Here is a 27,538-nt window from a genome sequence, read left to right as displayed (position 1 = left end):
ATTAACAATAAAATTGACCATATTAATTTTAATTTACTCATTGGTACTATAATAAATACCCATATGCACTTTACTTCAAGGACAAGTTTGAAAAAAGAAATTAATTCCTTCTTGATATCTTGAAAAATTAAATATTGTGGACAATAAAAAGTGCAATAAAATTAATTAAAGTGGACCGAAAGGAATAGTATATATATACTAACAAAGAGTGACATATATAAACAACTTTGGGGTCGTTTGGTTGGAAAGATGTTATCCTGGGATTAATTATCCCGAGATTAGTTATTCCACCTTTTCATGTGGATAAAATAGTACTACAATCCCCGGATAATTATTCCCGGAAATCACAATTTTCTCTCAACCAAGTATATGATAAACTCTTTTTAAATTTAATTCCGAAATTAATTATTCCTTATCTCTCGTACCAAACTGCCCCTTACGGGATGAGAAATGGCTAGCGTAGGCAGGGCCTCTGGCCACTGAAGTACATTACCAAACTAGAGGGGTCTTTTCTTGTCTGCGCTTCCTTCATTCAATTCCACTGGCCTTGTATTCAATTGCTACATAAAAAGCCACGCAAAGTTTAGCAGAAACGCTATAATTGGAATGGTATAGTGTTGTACATAAATTTTTTCATGAACATGTCTAAAATTTTCGGTTACACACTTAAGCTTTGCGACTAAATTAATTTAGTCTTATATATATATATATGAGCTCAGCAAAATGGTCTTTTTTGATTTCTTATTTAGTATTTGGTACTTAGTTACTTACATTAGAACTCCGACTAATTCGAACTTGGGCTCTGATTAAAGGTAAGGAATCATATTTATCCCACCATTCACCACCGGAGAATAGTTGACTCATATGCACTAGTTGTAGGTTCTTGATTCGAAGAGATTCAAATGCTAATCATCTGAGTTTTGTTAATTAAGCCTCTTCTGTCTCATGATTAATGATCTAGGTCCAAGATGTTGCATGTCCCACAACCACAACAAAAAAAATCTTAATTTAACGGATTAGTTACTTAATAAATGATCACTTGCCTTTTTGTGCGGGTAAAATTGGAAATTTTAGTTAAATTATTTTTAAATTAAAAATATGATCATTCTTTTTGAAATGGATTTAAGAGAAAATAAGTTCACATAAACTGAAACGGAGAAAGTATTTCAATTCTCTAAACATTAACAAAAGTTTTTAATTCTGAAAAAACATTTTATCATAATATTCTCCATTTCTATATGTAATGATATTCGATCTAGAGATCTCATCCAGTTGAACTTGCAAAACATAATATAAACCAACAATGACAATACAAAAGGATAAGGAATCAGCAACTTCCATATTTATATTTTTACTGCTACTTATACTTTAAAATAAAATATTGATGTGATGTCTTTGCATGACATAAACCTTTTTAGTAATTGTTTGTTAGAAGAATCTAGAAGCTAAGAGAATCAAAACGGGAAGAAATGAAATCTCTAATTTTCATTCATGTTCTTTAATGTACAGTAGTGTGTATATATACTCTGTAGCTCCTAACTATATACTATAGCTCCTAACTGACTCAAAAAAAAGTTCACGTAAGTCACATGTGACTTCAATACTCTCCCTCAAGCTGGAGGATGGTATACATCTAACACTCCTAGCTTGGATAACAGATAATGGTGTTGAGTTGGACCTAACCCCTTTGTAAAAAGATTAGCTAGTTGATGTCTGCTTCCCAAATATTCTGGTTGAATCAATCCTTTCTTGATCTTCTCCCTAATGAAATGGCAGTCAATCTCGATATGTTTCGTTCTCTCATGATATATTGGATTATCTGCAATTTGCATTGCGGCTTTACTGTCACTGAACAATTTAACTGGTGTTGATATATCAGCACTCAATTCTTTCAGCAGACCCTCTAGCCAAACTACTTCAGCTACAGCTGCTGCCATGCTTATGTATTCAGCTTCAGCTGAACTTCTACTTATGGTTTGTTGTTTCTTGGACTTCTAGGATATCAAAGACTCCCCTATCTTGATTGCATAGCCTGAACCTGATCTCCTCGTATTTGGGCAAGTAGCCCAGTCTGAGTCACAGAAGGCTGCCATATTTCCTATATCAGTTCCCCTTTTTAAGAGTACACCTTGTCTATGTGGCCTCTTAATGTACCTTACCAATCTCAAAGCTGCATTCCAATGTGACAATTTTGGATTTTGCATGAATTGGCTCAGTACTTGCACTGCAAAACTGATGTCTGGTCTGGTGTTAGTCAAATATAGCAGCTTCCCCATCAATCTTTGATAACTTCCAACATCTGTCAATTGCTCATCATCAGATCTTCCAACACGAGTGTCATACTCAACAGTTGTAAGTTTATGGCTGACCTCTAGTGGTGTAGTAATAGGCTTGGACCCACTCAAACCAATATCTTCAAGCAATTTCAAAGCATATTTTCTCTGATTAAGCAGAATCCCAGACTTAGATCTTAAAACTTCAATTCCTAGGAAGAATCTCAACCTTCCTAGGTCCTTCACTTTAAACTTGTTATGAAGGGTGTCCTTGGCTTCTTCATTCATCTTCATGTTGCTCCCTGTGATAAGAATATCATCTACATATACTAATATTATGACTATATCATCTCCATATCTCTTTGTGAATAAAAAGTGATCATAAGAACTCTGCTTATAGCCTGCTTCTACCAAGGCATCAGTGAGCTTGATGTTCCATTGTCGTGAAGCCTGTTTCAAACCATAAAGTGATTTAAGTAGCTTGCATATCTTATGTTCCCCCTGTCTTTGAAAACCTTGGGGCAAATCCATGTATACCTCTTCAAACAAATCTCCTTGTAAGAAAGCATTATTGACATCCATTTGTGAAAGATCCCAATCTCTTGAGGATGCAATAGCTATCACTGTTCTCATTGTTACCATCTTTACAACTGGTGAGAATGTTTCATGATAATCCAAACCTTCTTGTTGTGTGTACCCTTTTGCCACTAACCTGGCCTTGTACTTGTCTATTTCTCCATTAGCTTTGTACTTGACTTTATATACCCATTTAGATCACACAGCTTGTTTACCTACTGGGAGATCAACAATTTCCCAAATGTGATTGTCCTCCAAGGCAGTTATTTCCTGCCTCATGGCTTCTATCCACTTCTCATTTGAGATGCCTTCTTAAAGCTTCTTGGTTCTGCAACAATTGAGACAAGACTAATGTAGGATTGATAGGACTTAGGAAGATGATCATTGTGAGCACGTGATTTTTGCCCTATATGAGAATTACTCCCAAAAAATTCAAAATAAAATAATTTTCCTTTGTGTGCAATTTTTGAATTTTCGTGGCATTTTTTTGGATAATTATTTGTATATTTGTCTGTGCATGTTTATTTGTTATATTAATAAAAAATATAAAAATATGTCGCATTTGCATTTAATATTTAATTCTACAGTTAGGAGTAATTAAGTTTGTTTTACAAAATGAAAAAATCATAAAAATATGTATTTTGCATTTTTAGCATTTAAAATCCAAATTGTGTGATTTTATCGTTAATTGCTATATAATTGTGTGTTAATTGTTATTAGGAGCTAATTAGTATTTTTAGATAATTTTGAGTTTTATAATTTAATCTTAACATTTTAGCTTTATTAATTAGGAAATTGAATAAATAGAAAAGAACAAAAATAGACGAAAATCGGATTGGGTCTCTTCTTCAAAATTTTAAACCACAGGCCCAAAGAACCGAACCCATACCGGGTAAACCCGACCCAGTCCGCCCCATAACCAAACCACTCGCCCAACCCCTTTTATTCATTTTCATTTTCATTCCCCCCCCCCCCAAACCCTAAACCTAAAAACTACCCGCCCTGCTCCCTCTTCATCCTCTCCAAACACCCCAAGCTCCCATCCAATGGCTGCCCTCCCCGGTCATCCCCTTCACCTCCCTTCTCGTCGACACACACACACACACACACAGCATGAACATCCTCATCCATCTCCCAACAGCCACACCATCCATGGCTGCCCCTCAAGCTCGTCCATGGCTCAAGCTTGTCCAGAGCGCTGCAGCCCACGACCAGCAGCTCCAGTGGCGACCATCAACAGTCCGTCGAGTTCCAGCCATCGACAACCAATAGCCAACCTCCATCGTCTTCATCGTCACCACCCTCCAGCTCCACCATTGTCCAACGACAGCCATGAATGACCAGCTCCATCGACGACCTCCCCTTCCGCTTCGTTTTCACGTCGCAACACACACACACAGAGCTCCACAGTCTGTCGACGTCCAGCTCTGACACCCAGTCCATCGATCTCCAGCAGTCCCACGACCTGAAACAGTCGTCCCCCAACTTCGTCTCCAAACACTAGCCATCCGAGAATCAGTGTCAAGTTCGTCGAGTTGCAGTGCGTCGAGGTTCCGTTCGAATCCGTGTCTGTTAGTCGAGCATCGAAACAGTGTTGTGAACAAAGCTGTGTTTTGCCAGAGGTTCAACATTGTTCGACGTCGGATCGTTAGCATAAAGGTCAGCCATAGCTCGTTCGCGAATTTTTGTTGCTTTTTCTTTGGTTTTGATAAAATTTAGCATGATAAAATTTAGCATAGATCGTTAGCATGATATGTGTTTTCATTTTTTTGATAAAATTTTTACAAATATGTGTTTTCATTTTTTGATATGTGTTTTCAAGCAGAGTTCAACAAATATGTGTGTTTACATTTTTTTGATAAAATTTTTGCATGATATTCCTACTGCATATTCGTTGAAATTATGTGTGTGTGTGTGTGTGTGCGTTTTGACGGCTTTCCTACTGTTTTGAGTTCGATTGATGATCAAGTTTAGTGATTGAAATCTGCTTGCTTATTCCATTAAGTTTGTTCTAATATGAATCTGACTCTGTTGTTAATTCATGAATCTTGTTCCATTAGGACTTTGTTTAGTGAGTTCGTTCATTCAGAGTTTGATTATTAATATGGTTAATTGGTTAGATGAATTGGTTATAGCTATTGTATTTTGGTTAGAATTGATTAGGCGAATTGGTTATAGCTGATGGGGATAGAATGGTAAATTGCAGTATTTTCAGGGATAGAATGATAACTTCAGTAGTCTCAGGGGGCATTTTCAGGATTTTAAATGAGTCTTAAAAATAATTAATGAGTGCTCTGTCCACTAAGTATTAAATAATATTAAAATAATGCATAAAATAATACGTAATGGGGGATAAGACATAATGGAGTGAAAATAATGCATTTGTTTAATATGGTGGGGGACAAGACATAATGGAGTGGGAATAATGTATTTGTTTAATATAGTGAGGGACAAAACATGTAGGCATGGGGAACAAGGGAATTAAATAAGAAAAAACATTAAGTAGTGGGGGCAAGGCATGCAATTATGGGAATATTTCGGGTTAGTGGTTCAAGACAAGAGTCTTGGTTATAAATAGAGTCATTTTTTTTACACATTGGAAGAGGATGATAAGAAGAAATAGAGGAGAAAGTTGAGAGAGTTGACTGAATTTTGAGAAATCAGAATTTGAGTGCAAAAAGAGAAAAACAAGCTGAACTTTTACTTGAATAATTTCATGTTGCTTTTCCTTGAGTGTTATTCAAAAATCAGTAAACTACTGCGTCTTTATCCGTCTCTCTTCTGCTTTGACTGCGATTGCATTCTGGTACTGCTGGTTTTCAATTTGTTACTGGGTTATTCTACTGGTCGTTACTGGTTTTGCTGTGTTGCTAAACCTGTTGTTGCTGTGTATTTACACTACTGCTGCTTCTACTGATCTTCATCTTCTTTCCTTTCTTTCCAAATACCAGGTACACAAACTGATACACTAGTTCATCTTGTAAGCTACTCGAAGCATGAATGCAAAAATGGGAAAGATTTGAAGCTGTAGTTTATTGTAGTCTTTTCTTTCTTTTACTGTCTGTACTTAGAACATTCTATGCGCTGCCCATGTAAACTCTGGTTATATACTGAATCTCGGTTGTATATATGTTAGCTAGTTGCCTTCACTAGAATCAGGTAGTTGTTGGTTATGTATAACATGGGCACTATCCTATAGCAGTTTAAGTTGTAAACTTCTTCCCCGTAGGTTTTTAGTTTAAAAGGACTAATAGTGTAGTTGTAACATTCTGCTAGTTCAATTTGTTTGATTAAACAGCATGTTCCAAATACACATCAGGCCTTAGAATGATTACTCAATAGTTCAAACTATTTTAGTTAACAACTTGCTCATCTAAATTCGTTAGAAAACGGGTTTCATTAGGTATCACTTTCATTTCGGATTCTTAAAGTTTGAACATGTGTAGAATTATTTAGCTAAGCCCAACATCTGAATAAGGATGGCACAAGTCCAGTTTTACCCCTTATCCAAATCTCAACGGTGTCGGAATGTATCAACAACCATGGGTGCATTGATTGCGACGTGGTTCGAAGATCCATTTCCACGACGTTGCAATTCTATAAAAATAATAATAAAGCGATTTTAAACTTAATAAAAGCACACAGGTTATAACATGTATTAAAATCAGATATTTAGCCATTATAACAATTTAAGCCACCGTGCTAGAACCACGGGATCTGTGGGTGCCTAACACCTTCCCTCGGGTCAACAGAATTCCTTACTTAGAATTTCTGGTTCGCAGACTTCATTTGGAAAGTCGAATATTTTCCTCGAATTGGGATTCAAGATAAACCGGTAACTTGGGACACCAAAAGCCAAACCTTTCCAAAGTGGCGACTCTAAATTAAATAAATAATCTCATTTTCGAATAATGTCACTTAAATTGGAAAAACTCCCTCACGCATTTATCCTTCGGGGTAGGCGCGCAAAAAGGAGGTGTGACAGCTCTGGCGACTCCGCTGGGGACGAACCCAGAATCTCTGGTTCAGGGTTCAAGAATTCGAGCTTAGGATAATTGTTATATTTGGCTTTATTATCTGATCTTTATTACATGTTTTGGCATAACGTGCTAAATGTTGCCTTTTACCGCTTTGATATTATCTGACCTGTATATAAACTGTGCCGAAACCCTCTTCTCATCTTCGGGGATGTGCTTGCTGGTCGAGACTCCCTATTCTGTTAGTGTCATCCCCTAAAATAAGAAAGAGGCCGGACAAGTTACAAAGTCGGACGATCTCGCGGGTCCCCGGTACGTAGCCCCCTCCTCGACTCGAGTTGTCCGCTCGGGTACACAGTATAGAACAAATACCCAGGTTACTAACCTAGAATAACTCAGCTTCATGCCGGATCCCTAGTAGGAACGTTTGTTTGCATCATGTGCATTTGACTTTGGAGGCTCAACACAGGGGTTGGGTCTGTCTAGGACAGATGTACCAAAATGACAAAAGACCATTCTGATGCATCCAACTTGCTACTTGTGCATTTGTTTGTTTCGGACTTGCATGTCGACCGACTTTTGAATGTCTTGAGGAAATGGAGATAGAGGTAGTTAATCGCCTGCTTTGAAAAAAAATCAACGTCCAAATAGTGTCGAAACTCTGCCGAATTTTTAAAGAAAAAAAAAGGGGTTTTGTTTATGAAAAATGGTTTTGTTTGCCAATGGAAAAAGAGTCTTGTTTTTCAAAAGAAGTTTGTTTTATCTGACCGAACTACGCGGGTCTGATTCTCACCGGATGTGAGATACGTAGGCAAACCTCATCGGTTCCGACCCCAATTTTCAAAAAATAATCCAAAAATATTTTTTTCCAGTCCCTTCTTTGAAAATATTTCCTTAAAAAAAAATTTTTAAAAAAAGAAGTAGTTTTAAACTCAAAAATAAAATGGTTTCCTTCTTTCTAATATCTTTCATACAAAATAAAAAAAGAAAAATCAATAAAAATCAAAATCTAAAATACGGGTTTCCTTCATTCTGAAGTATTTTTCCAAAAAATCCAAAAAACAATATCAGAAACAAAAATCCAAAAAATTGCTCTTTAGCTGTCTTTATTTTTAAATATCCATAAAAACTTTGAAAATATGAGTTCAAAAATATTTTCGCTTTTCTTTAGAAGTGCTTTTGTAAATAAATAAAAAACTCAAAAATCCAAAATATTTTCTTAAAAGTGCCTCTTTCGAAAATTAAGAGGCGACAGCCAAAATCCAAAGAAAATATTTTCTTTCTTATTTAGAAAAAGAGAGAACAAATGAAAATTCAAACAAAAATATTTTCTTTTTTACTTCTAAAATTCTCAAAGTTCCAATCAAAAGAAAAGGAATTTTTAGAAGTCTTTCTTTCAAAAAATAAAAATAGAGTCAAATTCAAAAATCCAAAAAATATCCTTTTCTCCTTTTAAAGCATTTTTTTAGAAAAATCCAAAAAGAAACAAAAATCCAAAAAAACCTTTATTCTTTTAAAGCATTTTTTGTTTTAAAAAAAATTCCAAAAAAGAAAAAAAAAGTTAGTTTACTTACTCCATTCACGACCTCCCGAATTACGCAAGATCTGATTCATGCGAGGTCATGATACGTAGGCAATCCCCATCGGATTCGATCATAGCCATAAAATAATTGAGTAAAAAATGAAAAAAAAGAGAGAAAAAATTAAAAAAAAAAGTGCCAAAAAAAACGGCAAAAACAAGATCAAGAGTGGTTAAAGAGAGGCAAGAATAAAAGAAAAGAGGTACATAGTGAAGAGGGCTAGTTTAAGGCCGGGATGAAACATGCAACCCGTTCAAACACATGGTAGAAGCGTTTAACTGTTTAGGTGCATTGCATCCCAACGTGCGATTTCCTATATGTTAAATGCCTCAAAACTAACAAGGTTGTGTATGTGAGTAAATTAGACAGGTTCTGTTCAGATGATTGGTTTTGTTGGTATGCGTTGATGAATGTGCAACTTTACACGCGGCCACAATATTATCCACAAAACTGAGCTCCACTTCCCAGAAATGTCCATCCTTACCAAGCTCCATACAATCCTTAATCAGATGTTCCCCGGTACAATCCTCGCCCAAGAGAGCCTTTCAGAAAGAATCAGTTTACCCCTATTGGTGAATCATATTCAAGCTTGTTCCAAAAGCTGATTAGGCTAGATCTATTGCAGCCAGTGGACCAAATTCGGCTGAACCCCGAGTCCCCACCGCACTGAGCTGACACTATATGTGAATACCACTCTGGAGCAGTGAGGCACAGTACAAAGGACTGTTGGACCCTCAAAAGGGCAGTTGAAGATTCGATTGAAGCTGAAAGAATCATTTTTCGGGATGAAGAAGCTCCTGATGTGATGAACAATCTGTTGCCCGCCCACAACAACAAGCCAATCGTTGGAATGATTTGTGAAGATGAGGAATTTGGTCTGGCACTAAAGGCCATTACAACCATTGCCGAGATAGAAGAAAAACCATAAAATGGTTGCCAAACATGAAAGTTCCCCATCAGACGGGAGTCTCAGTAGCCAGTCTTGCTATCCTTTCTGCATCCAGATTATCTCAGGGTATGATCCAGATGTTTTACTTTATTGTCTTACTTTCTTGTATAAACCATTCTATCTTCAAAAAATTCAAAAAAAAAATCAATCAAAATCAAGAAAAAAATGAAATTAATATTTCACTGTCTAGGAATGTCTCTTCTCTTAATCTTGTCATTTTTCTTTCTTATTCTCTTTTTAATTCTCTTAAATGCAGATTTCAATAACACGACATGCTTGCGGACTTCATGCCCGGATATTGAAAGCCGTCAGACCTCGAAATAATGAATCAAGGATTAGATCGCAATGAAGATACGTTTAAGAAAATAAAACAAAGAGTTGGAAAAGCTGAAAGAAAATTGGGTCCAGATTGGAAAGGTACATACATTGCAACAAGAGTACTGCCAAAAGAGTGCGTTGTACTTGGGACACATCGAAGGAAATGCCCTTGAAATAACTTTCAATGCAAATGCAGTCAAAAGGTACTATGTTGGATCCTACATATAGTTCTAATATTTTCCGGTTGAGATGATGAAGACTTTCATTCTCACTACCCAAACACTATCAACCCTTTGCAAACCCATTTGAGCTGGTTACTCTTCTTTGATTACCCTCTTTGGAACCTGAAAGTATTATTGAAAAATAAAATGAAAAAAAAGAAATTGAAATGAAAAAGAAAAATGAAGAAAAAAAGAAGAAGAAAGAATTGGAAAAATAAGAAAATATATATACAAAAAAAAAGGAAGAAAATACAATGAAAATGAAAAAAAAGGAAATGGAAGGGAAGAAGAAAGTGAAAAACAAAGCAAATCAGAAAAACAAAAGAAAATCAAAAACAAAATATTTGCCTAAACTACGTTTGACTTGATTCCAAAAGGATACGTAGGCAACCTCTCCTTGGGGTTCAGTCACACCAAAATAAAATCCAAGATCCCCCCCCCCAAAAAAAAGTGAAACTGGGGCAAAAGTTATAGTGGTTCGGCGATAGTTCGCTAGAAAGGCTCTAAAGTTGTAATTCCATCCAAGCTCGTTTTACCCCAAATCCTATTCAAGTCCTTCCGATCAATCGGTAAGAATGTTCAAGGATCAGAGAATGTAGTTACTTAGATCCTCGCAAGCAAAATAAGAGAAATAAAATGAGAGAATCTTATTGGTGAAAACCCACACGGGCATCGTAAGGCGACGGTAAGTAAAGAAAAATGAAAATGAGAGAGTCTTGTTAGTGAAAACCCACACGGGCACTATAAGGAGATGGTAAGAAATGAAATGAAAAATGCCAGCTCGTGAAAACACACAAAGGGAGCCCATGATCGAAAATAAGATCCTCACAGCCATCGGCATCAACAGAGTCCTGGAAAGGTTCCTCGGTATTCAAGGCAAAGTTGTGATGAATTTTTGAGAGTCGGAAGGTTTACACAGATCAGGCATCCAGTCCAAAAGGCATGTCATGTTCATTGAAGTCCGCATGTACTCCAGATAAGTCCTTCTCTCCTTTCCCCGAAAGGGACACTTCTAGTTTTAAACTCATTCTCCATTCAATTATTTGTTTCTCTTTGAATCCCTTTTGGTCTAACACTGTTCCAAAACCAAGACAAAGAAAGGATGGCAAGACTGATTTACAGGGCTTTCGTTGGATACACGCTAATGTGCAAAGGGCACCCAGCCTCAGCAGGGGGCATCAAGACGACCTCGACTGGCCATGGAGGCCGATGCTCAAGAATCAAAACTCTTGGAAGGAGAAAATCAAATTAAAACGCCTATAAAGGCAATTGAAGTTGAAAGGGTTGAGTTTCACATGGCTAATCGCCTCAGCGAAGTTGAAGAAACCAAGGTACCTCCAAATGCTCTAAAATTGAAGTTGGAAGAAAGAAGACAGAAAAGAAAGGCCTACAAAGGCAAAATAAAGTTGGAAAGGTTAAGTCCCACGCGATTAGCCACTGCAGTTAGGTTTGAGGATCAAAAATTCCCTGATGCTCCGAAAAAAAAACAAATGATTTGCCTGAACTACGTCTGACTTGATTCCGAAAGGATACATAGGCAGCCTCTCTCTGGGGTTCAGTCACACCAAAACAAAAATCCAATTTTCCCTGAAGTTGAAACTGGGGCAGATGTTATAATGGTTCAACCACAGGCACACCAAATGGTTCCTAAGTTGTAATTTCATCCACAATTCTTTTTACCAAAAAACAAGTACAAGTCCTTCGGATCAATTGCCAAAGGCGGGGGAAACCAAGAAATATCATGGTTGGAAGCCGATGCATTCTAAAATTGAGAGAAATAAAATGAGAGAGTCTTGTCAGTGAAAACCTTCGGGCACCATGAGGCGACGAGAGTAGAGAAACCAAGAATGAGAGAGTCCGTTTAGTGAAAATCGCAAAAAGTACTATCGGGCGACGGTGAGAAGAGAAATGAGAGAGGTCGACTAGCGAAAACCCGCAAAGGGCGCTGTCGGCCGAAAAGATGATTTCACCACAGAAATTTCTGGCAAGGTTCCCTGGTTGGGAAACATAGATCTGTTTTGGTTCATGAGGAAATGCAAGTTCGTGAAGATTCGGGCATCCAGTCCAAAAAGCATGTCATGTCAGTTTGAAGCCGGCATGCACCTCAGATAAGTTCTTCTTTTTCCCCGAAAGGGACGCTTCTCTTTTAAATTCGTTTTTCCGCTCTTTGTTTACCTTTCCTTGAATCCCTTTCGCCTTAAACCTAAATTCCAAAATGTGTTAGAAAGAAAAGGTGGCAGGACCGGTTTCACAGAGCTCCGTCTGGCAAGAGGTGAAGAAAATACCCAGCCTCAGTGGCGCGTCAGTCCAATCCCGACTGATCATGATGTTTGATTACCTCCAAAGTAAAGGCATTAAAAAAAAGAAAAAGAAAAAAAAGAAAGTCAAAGGCAAAGGTCTGGGAAGCAGAATGAGAACCAAAGCCTTACACGAGCGAGTCATCATGAAATCTTGAAATATGAGTCTTATCAGTTTGAAAGGGGGTCGCATTTGAAACCAATCAATGGCGAAGTTTCTCAACAGAAATGAGGCCGGGACCAAGCAATTGGAATGATCAAGGCCACCGAACCAACCACCGTTTTCAAACTGACAATTGTTCTTTGTTTGGAAAATTGAAACAGGTGCAATCCAAAGCAACCGTGCAAGAAACAGGTGCAACCAAAGGGAAAAGAAATGCACAAGCGCAAGAAACAGATTTGCAGCAAGGAATCAACCCAAGAGGGAAGTTTCCTCCAAATTCTTTCCTGCATTTTTACTAAACAAAAAAAATAAAAAAAATAAAAACGAAAAGAGAAATAAGAAGAAAATTCCAAAAAAAGGGTTAGTTTAGAATCCCCAATATCAACCTATTTTTCGCCAACATTAGGGCTCCAATCCCTAAGTTAAAATTTTAGACATAGGGCCTTCATTCCCTAGTCGCTTTTGCCAACATTAGGGCTCCAATCCCTAAGTTGAGATTTTTAGACATAGGGCCCCCATTCCCTAGTCGCCTATTACCAACATTAGGGCCCCAATCCCTGAGTTGAGATTTTTAGACATAGGGCCTCCATTCCCTAGTCGCATTTTTTTTTACCAATATTAGGGATCCAATCCCTAAGTTGAAATTTTAGATATAGGGCCTCCATTCCCTAGTCACTTTTACCAATATTAGGGCTCCAATCCCTAAGTTGAAATTTTAGACATAGGGCCTCCATTCCCTAGTCGCCTTTTGCCAACATTAGGGCTCCAATCCCTGAGTTGAACCTTTTTAGACATAGGGCCTCCATCCCCTAGTCACCTTTGCCAACATTAGGGCTCCAATCCCTGAGTTGAGATTTTTAGACATAGGGTCTCCATTCCCTAGTCGCATTTTTTTACCAATATTAGGGCTCCAATCCCTAAGTTGAAATATTAGACATAGGGTCTCCATTCCCTAGCCTCTTTTACCAATATTAGGGCTCCAATCCCTAAGTTGAAATTTTAGACATAGGGCCTCCATTCCCTAGTCGCCTTTTGCCAATATTAGGGCTTCAATCCCTGAGTTGAACCTTTTTAGACATAGGGCCTCCATCCCCTAGTCACCTTTGCCAACATTAGGGCTCCAATCCCTAAGTTGAGATTTTAGACATAGGGCCTCCATTCCCTAGTCGCCTTTTACCAACATTAGGGCTCCAATCCCTGAGTTGAACCTTTTTAGACATAGGGCCTCCATTCCCTAGTCACATTTCGCCAACATTACTGCTCCAATCCCTGAGCTGTGCCTTTTAGACATAGGGCCTCCATCCCCTAGTCGCCTTTAGCCAACATTAGGGCTCCAATCCCTGAGTTGAGCGTTTTTTAGCTGGCATTAGGGCTCCAATCCCTGAGTTGAGCAATTTTTTTTTAGCCGGCATTAGGGCTCCAATCCCTGAGTTGAGCGATTTTCTTTTAGCCGACATTAGCGCTCCAATCCCTGAGTTGAGCAATTTTCCTTTAGCCGACATTAGGGCTCCAATCCTTGAGTTGAGCAATTTTCCTTTAGCCGACATTAGGGCTCCAATCCCTGAGTTGATCAAGTTTCCTTTAGCCGACATTAGGGCTCCAATCCCTGAGTTGAGCGATTTTCTTTAGCCGACATTAGGGCTCCAATCCCTGAGTTGAGCAATTTTCCTTTAGCAGGCATTAGATCTCCAATCCCTGAGTTGAGCAATTTTCCTTTAGCCAACATTAGGGCTCCAATCCCTGAGTTGAGCAATTTTCCTTTAGCCGACATTAGGGCTCCAATGCCTGAGTTGAGCATGTTTCCTTTAGCCGACATTAGAGCTCTAATCCCTGAGTTGAACGATTTTCTTTAGCCGACATTAGGGCTCCAATCCCTGAGTTGAACAATTTTTCTTTAGCCGACATTAGGGCTCCAATCCCTGAGTTGAGCGATTTTCTTTTAGCCGACATTAGGGCTACAATCCCTGAGTTGAGCAATTTTCCTTTAGCCGACATTAGGGCTCCAATCCCTGAGTTGAGCGATTTTTCTTTTAGCCGACATTAGGGCTCCAATCACTGAGTTGAGCAATTTTCTTTTAACCGACATTAGGGCCCCAATCCCTGAGTTGAGCAAGTTTTCTTTAGCCGACATTAGGGCTCCAATCTCTGAGTTGAGTGATTTTTCTTTAGCCGATATTAGGGCTCCAATCCCTGAGTTGCGTCTTTTAGACTTGAGGTTTCCAATCCCCTCATCAATTCTGTTGATTTTTGTGGCAATTAACTCATGAAATTTTCCTAGTGAAACTGGGGCAGAAAAATTTCGTTCGTTTGTTTATTTTGTTGTCTGAGCAGGTTTGACCTCGAAGCATAGGGATCGAGATGACCTACGGAGTGAGTCTCAATCCAGAATAAAGAAAGGAAGGAAAGAACAAAAGAAGATGAGCCCAAATACTGGAGCAAACAAAGTGCAGATCGCTCAAAATCTGATTGAAGTCACGAGCTCCGCCAATCCCGCTTCACTCAATGCTGCAGAAATAAACAAGCGCCTACAACTTGCGAGCATCAAGATTCAGATCGAAGTCTACAAGCAGAATCAGCTAAGACTCAAGATCAATTTGCGAAAGAATTATAGATAGGAATCTTGTAACTAGTAGTTGATAGGCATAGCTAGCTTAGTTTTAATTCTCCTTTGGTGTAATAAGGAGGTCGGTAAAGTAGTAGTAACAGCATGCAACAGCAGTAACAGTAACATTACAGCCCATGGTAGTCCCAACTACCAAAACTTCCTGAACTACATTAACCTGATTCCCTTTTAGCCAGGGATATGTAGGAAACCTTCGAAGCAAAGGTTTGGTTAAATATTTCAAAAAATGCTTCACACGGAGTAGTCTAACGGGCAAAAATCGCTCGTATCCGCTCACTTTATCTTTGCACGAAAACCCTTCGTGTTTTCGGACAAAGAGAGGCAGCTGTGAGCGCGTGATTTTTGCTCTATATGAGAATTACTCCCAAAAAATTCAAAATAAAACAATTTTCCTTTGTGTGCAATTTTTGAATTTTCGTGGCATTTTTTGGATAATTATTTGTATTTTTGTCTGTGCATGTTTATTTGTTATATTAATAAAAAAATATAAAAATATGTCGCATTTGCATTTAATATTTAATTCTACAGTTAGGAGTAATTAAGTTTGTTTTACAAAATGAAAAAATCATAAAAATATGTATTTTGCATTTTTAGCATTTAACGTCCAAATTGTGTGATTTTATCGTTAATTGCTATTTAATTGTGTGTTAATTGTTATTAGGAGCTAATTAGTATTTTTAGATAATTTTGGGTTTTATAATTTAATCTTAACATTTTAGCTTTATTAATTAGGAAATTGAATAAATAGAAAAGAACAAAAATAGACGAAAATCGGATTGGACCTCTTCTTCAAAATTTTAAACCACAGGCCCAAAGAACCGAACCCATACCGGGTCAACCCGACCCAGTCCGCCCCATAACCAAACCACCCGCCCAACCCCTTTTCTTCATTTTCATTTTCATTCCCCCCCCCCAAACCCTAAACCTAAAAACTACCCGCCCCGCTCCCTCTTCATCCTCTCCAAACACCCCAAGCTCCCCTCCAATGGCTGCCCTCCCCCGTCATCCCCTTCACCTCCCTTCTCATCGACACACACACGCACACGCACAGCATGAACACCCTCATCCATCTCCCAACAGCCACACCATCCATGGCTGCCCCTCAAGCTCGTCCATGGCTCAAGCTTGTCCACAGCGCTGCAGCCCACGACCAGCAGCTCCAGCGGCGACCATCAATAGTCCGTCGAGCTCCAGCCATCGACGACCAACAGCCAGCCTCCATCGTCTTCATCATCACCACCCTCCAGCTCCACCATCGTCCAACGACCACAGTTTGTCGATGTCCAGCTCCGACACCCAGTCCATCGATCTCCAGCAGCCCCACGACCTGAAACAGTCGTCCCCCAGCTTCGTCTCCAAACACTAGCCATCCGAGAATCAGTGTCAAGTTCGTCGAGTTGCAGTGCGTCGAGGTTCCGTTCGAATCCGTGTCTGTTAGTCGAGCGTCGAAACAGTGTTGTGAACAAAGATGTGTTTCGCCGGAGGTTCAACATTGTTCGACATCAGATCGTTAGCATAAAGGTCAGCCATAGCTCGTTCGCGAATTTTTGTTGCTTTTTCTTTGGTTTTGATAAAATTTAGCATGATAAAATTTAGCATAGATCGTTAGCATGATATATGTTTTCATTTTTTTTGATAAAATTTTCACAAATATGTGTTTTCATTTTTTGATATGTGTTTTCAAGTAGAGTTCAACAAATATGTGTGTTTACATTTTTTTGATAAAATTTTTGCATGATATTCCTACTGCATATTCATTGAAATTATGTGTGTGTGCGTGCGTTTTGACGGCTTTCCTACTGTTTTGAGTTCGATTGATGATCAAGTTTAGTGATTGAAATCTGCTTGCTTGTTCCATTAAGTTTGTTCTAATATGAATCTGACTCTGTTGTTAATTCATGAATCTTGTTCCATTAGGACTTTGTTTAGTGAGTTCGTTCATTCAGAGTTTGATTATTAGTGTGGTTAATTGGTTAGATGAATTGGTTATAGCTGTTGTATTTTGGTTAGAATTGATTAGGCGAATTGGTTATAGCTGATGGGGGTAGAATGGTAAATTGCAGTATTTTCAGGGGTAGAATGGTAATTTCAGTAGTCTCAGGGGGCATTTTCGGGATTTTAAATGAGCTTAAAAATAATTAATGAGTGCTCTGTCCACTAAGTATTAAATAATATTAAAATAATGCATAAAATAATACGCAGTGGGGGACAAGACATAATGGAGTGGGAATAATGCATTTGTTTAATATGGTGGGGGACAAGACATAATGGAGTGGGAATAATGTATTTGTTTAATATAGTGAGGGACAAAACATGTAGGCATGGGGAACAAGGGAATTAAATAAGAAAAAACATTAAGTAGTGGGGGCAAGGCATGCAATTATGAGAATATTTCGGGTTAGTGGTTCAAGACAAGAGTCTTGGTTATAAATAGAGTCATTTTTTACACATTGGAAGAGGATGATAAGAAGAAATAGAGGAGAAAGTTGAGAGAGTTGACTGAATTTTGAGAAATCAGAATTTGAGAGCAAAAAGAGAAAAACAAGCTGAACTTTTACTTGAATAATTTCAGGTTGCTTTTCCTTGAGTGTTATTCAAAAATCAGTAAACTACTGCGTCTTGTATCCATCTCTCTTCTGCTTTGACTGCGATTGCATTCTGGTACTGCTGGTTTTCAATCTGTTACTGGGTTATTCTACTGGTCGTTACTGGTTTTGTTGTGTTGCTGAACCTGTTGTTGCTGTGTATTTACACTACTGCTGCTTCTACTGATCTTCATCTTCTTTCCTTGCTTTCCAAATACCAGGTACACAAACTGATACACTGGTTCATCTTGTAAGCTACTCGAAGCATGAATGCAAAAATGGGAAAGATTTGAAGCTGTAGTTTAATGTAGTCTTTTCTTTCTTTTACTGTCTGTACTTAGAATATTCTATGCGCTGCCCATGTAAACTCTGGTTATATACTGAATCTCGGTTGTATATATGTTAGCTAGTTGCCTTCACTAAAATCAGGTAGTTGTTGGTTATGTATAACATGGGCACTATCCTATAGCAGTTTAAGTTGTAAACTTCTTCCCCGTAGATTTTTAGTTTAAAAGGACTAATAGTGTAGTTGTAACATTCTGCTAGTTCAATTTGTTTGATTAAACAGCATGTTCCAAATACACATCAGGCCTTAGGTTGATTACTCAATAGTTCAAACTATTTTAGTTAACAACTTGCTCATCTAAATTCGTTAGAAAACGGGTTTCATTAGGTATCACTTTCATTTCGGATTCTTAAAGTTTGAACATGTGTAGAATCATCTAGCTAACCCAACATCTGAATAAGGATGGCACAAGTCCAGTTTTACCCCTTATACATCGGACCTGGGCCCATAATTGTTAACCGACTACTCTTATTGTATCATTTTCAGATTTAACGACTCATTTTCGAAACTCAACTATAATAACTCGTGAGCATGTAAATAAGTTAGAACTCTTTTTCTTTCATTATAGAGACGAACGAAATAGAAAACATAGTCACTATAGGTCAATCCTTTTTGATAATGAGACGAGCCTCGCCAAATAAAAATGCAAATTGTGGTGCCCTCAATAATTGATCATAATAAATACTTAGAATTTGGGATGGGCTGTTTAGCGAATTTCACTGCCTTCCTCAAAGATAATAACGTGTTAGGCTCTTTAGGCGCGATTTTAATTAATTTACATTCTTAAATTCGGGTGCGCATTTATGTGACCCAAATCCAAATCTCAACGGTATCGGAATGTATCAACAACCACGGGTGCATTGATTGCGACGTGGTTCGAAGATCCATTTCCACGACGTTGCAATTCTATAAAAATAATAATAAAGCGGTTTTAAACTTAATAAAAGCACACAGGTTATAACATGTATTAAAATCAGATATTTAGCCATTATAACAATTTAAGCGACCGTGATAGAACCACGGGATCCGTAGGTGCCTAACACCTTCCCTCGGGTCAACAGAATTCCTTACTTAAAATTTCTGGTTCGTAGACTTCATTTGGAAAGTCGAATATTTTCCTCGAATTGGGATTCAAGATAAACCGGTGACTTGGGACACCAAATGCCAAACCTTTCCCAAGTGGCGACTCTGAATTAAATAAATAATCCCATTTTCAAATAATGTCACTTAAATTGGAAAAAACTCTCTCATGCATTTATCCTTCGGGGTAGGCGCGCAAAAAGGAGGTGTGACAATCATAATCTATATGATCACTAATAGGGTACTGCCAGAATGCTGAAGTTTTCTTCCCAGTAACATAGTCCTTCAGCCATGTGGGAGGCTTAGAGACTCTATTAGGTCTGTCCTTGTTTGGTTCTTGACTATTACATTGGTCCCTTGAAGCTAACTCTTCAAATTGTTCACCTACATTCTGGTCAACAGCCTGCTCATCTGCATCTTATTCATCAATGACCATCTATTACTGATTCATCTCAGCTGGTATGTTAGGATCTGAGGTGTTATCAGTGCTATTAGAACTGATATTTGCCTCAGAGTTGGCTAGATTTTCCTCAACATCTACTGTATTCTCCAAATGTGCTCCCTCTGAATGAGTGTCAGGCACAATATTTTGGTCATCATCTGAGCTGATAATATGAGGCCTTGCCTCTGGTGTAGGAATTGAATTCAGCAGAAATAGATCACCTTCTTCATTGCCTCCATGATTCCTTTCCTGGAAAGGAAAAATAGTTTCCTTAAAGGAAATATCTCTGCTTATCAAGAAAGTTTTAGATTCCAGGTCATACAGCCTGTACCCCTTCTGTGTTTCTGAATAACCCATAAACATTGTTCTCTTAGCTCTTGTGGCAAATCTATCTCCCTTTGGTAAAACATTGGCATAGCACAAACACCCTCAAATGTTCAAGTTTGGTGTTCTTCCATGAAGCACTTCATAAGGTGACTTGCCTTTGAGGACTGTAGTTAGCAGCTTATTAATTAGATAAACTGCAGTTCTAATACACTCTCCCCAGAATCTAATTGGGACTGAACTCTGAATCTTTAAGGCTCTTGCAACCTCCAAGATATGTCTATGCTTCCTTTTCACAATACCATTTTGTTGTGGAGTGTATGAGCAACTACTTTGATGGATTATTCCAAGATTAGAAAATAAAGCACCGCATTTAGGATTAAAAAATTATGTAATATTGTCAGATCTCAGCACTTTAATATTCATACCAAACTGGTTTTTTATCATGAAAAGAATCTAGTCAACACAACTATCACTTCACATTTAGACTGGATCAAACATATCCATATATATCTATTATAGTCATCAACAATTGAGACAAAGTAATATTTTCTATCATATGTAGGCTGCTTATAAGGGCCCCAAACATCTAGGTGTACAAGTTCAAAGTTACCATCTGTTTTACTTGTGCTGTCTGGGAATGTTGTCTTGTGTCGCTTTGCCATTGGACATACTGGACACTCCTGCTGAGCATGTTCATCTGCTAAACCTTTCAAGATAGGAATGTGTTGCATTGTCTTCATTGAGGGATGTCCCAACCTTTAATGCCATAGCCTTGTATTATAGTTTTCTTTAATCACTGTTGTTGCTGCTACAGGTTTTATTGCCTCTCTAAGGATATAAAGACCATCTGTTTCTCTACCAATCCTCATCATCTTGCCACTGTAAAGATCCTGTAGAAGACAGAAGTCATGGAAAAATTTAACAGTGCACACAAGGTCCTTGGTCAATTTTGACACTGAAAGTAGATTGAACTTGAAGTCTAGCACATGTAGAACATCTTTTATCCTCTGTCCCTCTAGGATTATTGCACTTCCTATATCTATTATTTGTGATTTGTTTCCAGTTGGTACTTGTACCTTTCTACTTACATGACTTCCTAGCTCATTGATATCAACTAGTTTCTCCTTACATGATGTGATATGATGAGAGGCCCTTGAGTCAATGATCCATTCAAAAAGACAATCACTCGATAACATGGAAACAATACCTGCCATGTTGACCTTGCAGTCAGCAGCTGAAGATTTGTTTAGCAAGTTTACAAGTTGCTTATACTCTTCCTCTGTAAAATAATGGCCTTGGGACTGGTCTTCAGTAGAGCTGTGTCCCTCAGCAGAAGTGCTTCCTTCAACTATTGTATTATTTGCAAAAGGCTTGAAACCACCAGTACATTTCTCATGCATTGGCTTTCTTTTGCTTTTGAAATTAGGTGGATAGCCCACAATCCTGTGGCATTTCTCTTTTTGATTCCCTTTATACCCACAATGCTCACAAACTATACCAAACATTTTGCCTTTCATCATCTGTCCCCTGCCAGCTAACATAGTCAATGGCTCTTTATTCGTGTCCATTACACCAAGAGCCATTTGGCTTTCTTCTTGAATTACTAAGGCATATGCCTCATTTACTGATATCACATGAGTTTTTAACAAAATTTGACTGCGAACATGAGCATAAGTTTCATTCAATCCTACTAAAAATTGTACCAGACGCTGCTGATAAAACATTTCAAAAAATGGTTCTGATTCCTTACAATTACATTCTTTACCTGGTAACAAAGTATCTTGTTCATCCCAAAAATCCTTCATTTTAGTAAAGTATGTGGTAACGGAATCAGTACCTTGAGTTAGGGTTCCGATTTGAGTCCAAAGGTGATAGAATCTAGTCAAATTGGTTTTTCCAAACCTTTCCTTGAACTCAGCCCAAACCTTCGCTCCATTTGATGCATGGACGATGCTCGACAATAGCTGATGCGATACACATCTTCCAATCCACGAGAGAACCACAACATTACATTGTTCCCACAGATCTGCTAATTCTCCTTTGTATAAACTCTTCACATATGTTCCTTCTACAAAACCAAGCTTGTTCTTTCCCAATAAAGCCAAACGCACTGGTCTACTCCAAAATCCATAATTTTCAGGACTTGTTAGCTTGATGTCTATTAAGACTGCTCTAGGCGTAACGGATGGTTGAAGATAGAGCGGATGACGATGGTCAATTTGAGGTGTTGAGGTCTCTCTCATGGTGGACTAGCTGATTGAAGGAGAAGAAGAGAAGAGAAACAGATTTCAGAGCCCTAATCGTTGCTCTGATACCATGTTAGAAGAATCTAGAAGCTAAGAGAATCAAAACTAGAAGAAATGAAATCTCTAGTTTTTATTCATGTTCTTCAATGTACAGTAGTGTGTGTATATATATATACATTGTAGCTCCTAACTGACTCAACTAACCGACTCAAAAACAAAGTTCACGTGAGTCACGCGTGACTTCAATATTGTTCCTTTGGCCAACACAAATATAACTAAAGAAACTTAATAAAGATTTTAAGATACATATATGGTCCAAGACTTTAACGTTTGACCATAGATTCTCAAATTTATTTTAAAAAATCTGATTTGGGTGAAGTATGTTTTGAAGATGAAAACCTATTTGGACAATATTTTTCAAGACATATTTCATTTAAAAAAATGAAATGTGACTTATACCCATAAGTTCTAAAAACCATTAAAAATATCCAACAATATCAAACAAACAAACTTGCTAATCATGTATATGCATAACCTTCATCGATGTCATTCATTATCATTATCACGCACCATAGTCCTAAACATAGATAAGTTTGGCACAAAATCATCATTTTTATTTTTTTATAATGAACTACATAATACACTATCCTAAAATCATAACCTGATAATTTTAAAATCAACTGCTAATAACACAATTACTAGCTGCTACAATTCGTCAAATTACAATAATATTACAAGATCCATCAGTCCAAAAAAAATGATAATTCCTAGCTGGTGGATTAGTTGGGTCATAATAGATGATGCGCTTCTTTATAAATACAAAAGTTTGGGGTAATTTTTGAAATTGTTAAAAAATCCAAAGGTAATATTTTAGGCTAAAAATAGGTGTAGAACTAGTTTTGGGATTTGAAAATTTTATTTTTAAAATCTGCCAAATTATGGATAAAATTTATAAACAAACAGGTTTTGCCAAAAATTATAAAATGAAATTATGGGGATATTGTTTTGGCAGCCCTGCTTTTGTATCTAGTACTCCGTATGACTGGACCACTTTTTTCACTCATTTAGCTGTACTTCTCTTTTCTCTTTATAGTTCCTTTGCTTCCACTATGGAGGCAAGTATTTAACTCAGTTTACTGTTTACTTGCTTCTTTGGGTACTTAGTTGATTGAAATTTCATTTTGTGGCTGCACACTTTTCTGCTGTTTTTGACCTGTTTGGAATCAGGATGTTGTTTTCTCAATACCCTTTCACAGTGTTTTCAAGATTATTCAAACTCTTATTTTGCAGTTTTTGAGTTCGTTAACACTTTACCTGCAATATTTTTAAACTTTTGGGAAGCATTGTGGTGGTTATGGGGGTGTATTTAGTATTCATTAGCTAATTTCTTGACTTGGTTATGGAGCTGAAATTTGTTCATGGTTCCTGTGTTATAGGCAGCGGCGGACCCGGGATTTGAAGGTGGGGGAGCACATGATCGTTTTCAACATATATACACTTATATATTTTGAATTTTTACCGAAGTTAACAGGTCCGGTGATCCCACTCCCCAAAGCATAGGTCCGCCTCTGGTTATAGGAGTGAAGCAGAATTTGGTTTCATTGCAGTTGCATGTACTGTAGGAAAAAAACAAGTCAGTTCTTGAAACAAAAAATGGAGTCTTGGAGCTTTTTCTCTGTGGGAAAGGGCTTTGTGTCTGAGGATTCAGTTTCTTTAGATGATAGAATTATAAGAGAGAAACATTGTGTAACAAGTTGGGAGTTAAATAATCCATCTAGTTTTGGAAGCACTGTAGGTATTGAAAATCAAGAATTCCCTAAACTTGGAACTCCCAATAACCAAATTAGAGATGTTTTGAGTAATAAGATTAGTGGTGGCGGAGTTTTTAGTTCAGTAACAGTTCCTCAAATTGTATTTTCTGGGGCATCTGAGTCTAGTTCCAAGATGTCAAGGTCAGTTGTGGAATCAAATTGTAGGGATTCATCACTTGTTGATTTGAAGCTTGGTAGCTTTCCTGGTCAACAACATGTACAGAGTTTCAAATCCCCCAAGATTATGACCAATTTGTCTTCAAATGTACCAGACAAAAGAATGAGAAGTGGAGGTTTGAAGTATCAGACACCATATTGCCAGGTTCAAGGTTGTAGCAAGGATCTTAGCTCTTCTAAGGACTACAACAAGAGGCATAAAGTGTGTGAAGTTCACTCAAAGACTGCTAAGGTTATTGTAAATGGCATTGAGCAAAGGTTTTGCCAGCAATGTAGCAGGTTAATTCCAGTTTCAATAATTCTGTATATACTATTTGTCTTGTCAAAGGTGAAAAACTCTAAAAGTGCTCTATGTCTATTGGGGCTTTAAGCGCAAAGCGCATTAAAAGTATGGGCTTTAGTGAAAAAAGGCGCAATCAAGGGAAAAATAAAATAATATATGTAATTAAGAACATAGTAAATTCATTCTTAAGGTTTTCCTTTACAGCTAATACAGTTACTTTTCAATTATATTTGTTGCTTAGTGCAGCTTGGTTCACTATAAAACTCATGGGCAATGAGGTGCATGTCTTAGAGATTTGCCTTACACTGAAGCGCAGCTTAAGCGACGCGAAGCGCCCTCTCTGAGCTTTTCTGAGCTTTAGAGCTTAAGCGTGCCTTAAATGAGCCTTTGACAACACTATATATTATCTCTTCAAAAGCATAACTGCGAAAAGGAAAATACTTTCTGTAAGACAATCATTGTATTAGTGTTACAACTTTCCAAATGTTACTATTTTGTTCAAAAGTGAATGTGTACTAGTGTTTTTTTAAGTCTGTAATTTGAGTAGAATCCCTTGTAGAACATATTTTTGGTTTGATATCAGTCTTTATTTTCTAAATTCTAAGTCTTATAATTTGTTGCTAGAGAGAAAATGTGTTCTTCCTGCAACTAATGTAAATCTGGCTTATTTCTGAATTTGTAGGTTTCATCTACTAGCTGAATTTGATGATGGAAAACGCAGCTGTCGTAAACGTCTAGCAGGTCATAATGAACGCAGAAGGAAACCTCAAACAGGCATGCTCTCTGATATGGAATGCCTTAACATACTTGACTTGTAGCTTTTTACTGATTCCTTCTATTCCATTCAGATAAAACTTACAATCTTTTGGTTTTTGACCACTGTAGGAGTCTTTGATTGTCAAATCATATTCTATGTAGTGTTAGTCCTGAAATAATGAATTACAGCACAAAATAGACTATTTATAGGGCTGAAGTGCTTGTTAGGATTTCTACATCAGTTTTCTTTTATGCATAAAATGAAATTGATGTTGAGGCCGAACCTTGAGGAGAATCGGTTAGCATAGCTGATAGTGACCTGATATCACAATTGATCAGTATGAACTTGTATTCTTTGCCTTTGTCCGAGACGTGTTCATATAATTCGAGTTTCATATGCTTTCTGTAAAATGGTTAAGTTCATTTTTACTGTTTTCATCACTCCCTAGGTTCTACAGGCAGATTCCAGGGAACTTCTTTTGCAATGTCGTCCTCTCTTTGCCAAAATATACTTGGCAGCAGCATTCTGTACCAACCAAAGTATGAGATGGAGGACTGGTATAAAAATGTAAAGGTTGAAGACGCTGCTGATTATAACCCTCGACTAACCATGCCATTCACAAATGGACACTCACAATCAAAATCCCTTTGTACTTCATACCATGCTGAGAAACAATGTCCACCTTTCCACGACGAAGAAATAACTGCTCCTACAAGAAGCAAAATTGATGAGAGTAGCAAATCCTATCTGCATGATATAGAAGGATCTGATTTTGTTACCCGCCCTCTAGTACAGAGTTTCTCAATAGGAGGTGATGTCTTGCATGTTCTGGACTCGATCTCAACCATTCAAGGGATTTCTGGGATATCAAACTCGGGCTGTGCTCCCTCTCTTCTGTCATCTCAGTCACAAGATTCATCAAATCAATCATCTCTAATTCCCACAGCTAGCCACCTAATTACACCGAGCAGTAATGCTCATTACAATGTCACACACATATCCGAAAAGCCCCTGGGGGTTAGCCCGCAGGCTTTATCCAGTAGAGTACCTGATACATTCAATTCAGCTGGGGTAAATTCCGGAGAGAGTTGCTTGGAACAGATTCTAGTGTCTAACAGTAGCAACAATTGTTTCATAAATGATCCCATGATTGATTTGCTTCAGTTGTCATCACAAATTCAATGAGTGGAACATAAAAAATGTTTCATGCTAGAGAAGCAGGACGGCAACGGCAGAATCACTTGATCAGGTAGTTGAAAAATATGCATTACCAGAATGAGAGTTCTACTTTAGTACATTTGTATGTGTCCTGGTTATGAATAGTGTAACAGTTTGTTAGCTTTAACAATTACATAGCCTGTTTTCTTTTTGTTGCAAATAATCGGCTACTGGATGAAAATTCTGTTTCGTATAGGGCTACCGAATTATTGGAACTTTATCTATAACTTTGTAAAATATAACTTGAAGAGTTGAAGTTATGAGGTAATGTAAGGTATCTCTAAGAGCTGAAAAATACTGTACATGGAATTAGAATCAGATAGAGGCGGACCTATGTTATCAAGTGAGGGGACACAGGCATCCGGAAAGTTCGGCAAATTTTCCATGAATACATGTATATGTTTTTCTTAAAATACTGATATATTAGTAGTGGCATCCTTGACCTTCAAATCCTGGGTCCGCCTCTTGTATGAGATAAACCTGTTAAAGATGGATGAACTGTCCTAGCAGTGGCAAGTGGCAGTGTCCCAAATAAAAATGGTCATTGAAATAGACATATAAGAGGTGGAAAAGGATTCTCAAATAAGCGACACTATTAAGTGGAGGGAAGCAAAAAAAAATTGAGCAAATATATATATATATCTATATAAAAGAGGGCCACGGTTACGTGTCGCCTCTCATTGTCCAGAAATCTCATTTATCTTTGTCCCCCTGTTTTTGCGGTCTTTTTACCCTGCCTTCTCTAAACTTTTGAAAGCGATTTTCACTTATCCGAACGAATACGTCTCTTTCTCTTGTAACTTATTTCTTCCAAACACCTCTTCAAATCTTCCTTTGTCACAACGCCTCTGTTTAACCAAAAATCTGAGTCCTTGGTCAAAGCTAAAAGAAAAATTCGGGTTACTGATAATCAGGAGACAAAAAATAAAATACTTTTGAGAACAATGGTAGAGGGTAAATAAATAAGTATTTCAGTGTATTCTCAATAGTATATCGTGTCCTTACAAATGATGATACTTCTTCCTTTTATAGATCATTCTAGGTAAAGGAATAAAGCATCAGTTTTAATGACATAATCATGAGCAATAAATGACATTAAATAAGCCGTTATACAATCATTCCTATTAAATACCAACTTTATAACGTATCAGACATTTAATAATGAATTTGGACTCCTTTCTGTCATTTGATCCTTGCTTTTAATGTCTTCTAATCCGTTGACTGTAAATAATTTAAATTGGTACGAGACTCGTATCTATACATCGTCTCGTGCCTATTTAAATTCTTCT

General features: G+C 37.6%; 1 protein-coding gene across 3 annotated transcripts; it reads left to right on the top strand.

Annotated features, from left to right (window-relative positions):
* Nucleotides 1-23,035: 23,035 nt before the first annotated feature.
* Nucleotides 23,036-26,523, top strand: LOC104226918 (squamosa promoter-binding-like protein 6). Of its 3 annotated transcripts, XM_070150200.1 has the most exons (4): nucleotides 23,036-23,122; nucleotides 23,444-24,270; nucleotides 24,957-25,048; nucleotides 25,480-26,520. In XM_070150200.1, the coding sequence occupies exons 2-4, from the start codon at nucleotides 23,615-23,617 to the stop codon at nucleotides 26,214-26,216; spliced, it is 1,485 nt and encodes a 494-aa protein (XP_070006301.1). In that variant the 5' UTR covers nucleotides 23,036-23,122; nucleotides 23,444-23,614; the 3' UTR covers nucleotides 26,217-26,520. The 3 variants fall into 3 exon arrangements, with proteins under 3 accessions (XP_070006301.1, XP_009777336.1, XP_009777325.1); XM_009779034.2 differs by lacking the exon at nucleotides 23,036-23,122 and having other exon boundaries at nucleotides 23,131-24,270; nucleotides 25,489-26,523; XM_009779023.2 differs by lacking the exon at nucleotides 23,036-23,122 and having other exon boundaries at nucleotides 23,131-24,270.
* The last annotated feature ends 1,015 nt before the right edge of the window (nucleotides 26,524-27,538 follow it).

Source organism: Nicotiana sylvestris, chromosome 6 (assembly GCF_000393655.2).
Source record: "Nicotiana sylvestris chromosome 6, ASM39365v2, whole genome shotgun sequence".
Classification (NCBI taxonomy): domain Eukaryota; kingdom Viridiplantae; phylum Streptophyta; class Magnoliopsida; order Solanales; family Solanaceae; genus Nicotiana; species Nicotiana sylvestris.
Note: the sequence above shows the minus strand (reverse complement) of the source record. Positions and strands in the feature narration are given on the sequence as shown.